The following is a 1,175-nucleotide window of genomic DNA, read 5'->3' as shown; positions in this document are numbered from 1 at the left end:
GTCTCGATATTATTTCCGGTATTCTTACAGTACCGTTTAGAGAGTCGTAAACGGATATTTCAGCTTGACCATTGCTGTAATAGCCAGCTACACATATGTAATGGTCATCAATTCCCAAAATTTGAACTAGATAACCTTCATCTTCCACGGTGTTAACAATGAATGGTATTTTTGTCGGGAAAAAGTTGTGTAGTGGTACAAACCCCGCTGTTACATTTTTAAAAGACTGCTTAAAAAGTTCTTGGGAAACATCGATGATATCGCTTGACATATAAGCGTGGCTAAGAACGTTTTTCTCATGTTCTTTACTGAGGTGAAAGGGTTTTTCGTCATCAGAGCGCAATCCAACCATGGAGCGACAATTCAACCGTCATCATGGGGCTCGACGACGCACCTTCAAAGTCGGAGACCTAGTCTATGCTCGGCAACACCAGTCAAAGACGTGGTATCCAGGAAGAATTCAAACGGTCAAAGGCGTAGTTTATGATGTTCTTATGGATGATGCCACTAATAAGAAGTTCCATGCCAATCAACTTTACCACCGTCTGAACAACGATCCAAAAAGCAATCCCTACTCGGTATTCATGGACACCTTCGATCTACCCATCCCAGACCGAAGAGTAGATCCCGACCGAGTTCCTGCTGGGACCACAGTGCCCGCTCCCGAACGCCATGTACGGTTCAACATACCAGACGCAGACTCCGAGGATGAGGGAGTACGGCGGTCCGGACGAGTAAAGAAGATACCCGAGCGCATCAGTATGGATCCCCGCCAGAAGTCCTACGATTTTACTTAAAAGGGGAGGTGTTGGAACTCCTCCAATAATGGAAAAAATAACCTACTAATATGTTATCGTTTTTTAACTTGTCACATGTTTTTAAGTTGTACATATATACCAAAGTTTAACAATGAAAAAGGGCATTTCGGTCCGATGGCGGTCTTATCTTAATAAAGTTGTTTTGTTGTTACCTCTTGCGTTCTCTCTCTCCATGAGCCGTCACAACACTACTATTAGCTGAATTTCTTCTTTCATGGTCCAAATCAACCTTTTTAACACGTTCGTCTTTTTTTCTTTCCATTGAAATATCATAATTACATTTTTCTTCGCTGCTACTTGAATCGCTTCCGTCTTCACTATTGTTTCGTTTTATCCCTCTGTTTCCTGCAATGTGAC

The 1,175-nt window shown here is 42.3% G+C and overlaps 1 protein-coding gene across 1 annotated transcript; it reads left to right on the top strand.

The window, feature by feature from the left end:
* The first annotated feature begins 350 nt into the window (after positions 1-350).
* Positions 351-797, top strand: LOC149674291 (uncharacterized). The gene has a single exon (XM_089838639.1). It carries the CDS (start codon positions 351-353, stop codon positions 795-797), a length of 447 nt encoding a protein of 148 aa, XP_089694765.1.
* Positions 798-1,175: the final 378 nt, after the last annotated feature.

Source organism: Phalangium opilio, unplaced genomic scaffold, assembly GCF_054372755.1.
Source record: "Phalangium opilio isolate 3A_F unplaced genomic scaffold, DU_Popi_V2 ptg000046l_1, whole genome shotgun sequence".
Classification (NCBI taxonomy): domain Eukaryota; kingdom Metazoa; phylum Arthropoda; class Arachnida; order Opiliones; family Phalangiidae; genus Phalangium; species Phalangium opilio.
Note: the sequence above shows the minus strand (reverse complement) of the source record. Positions and strands in the feature narration are given on the sequence as shown.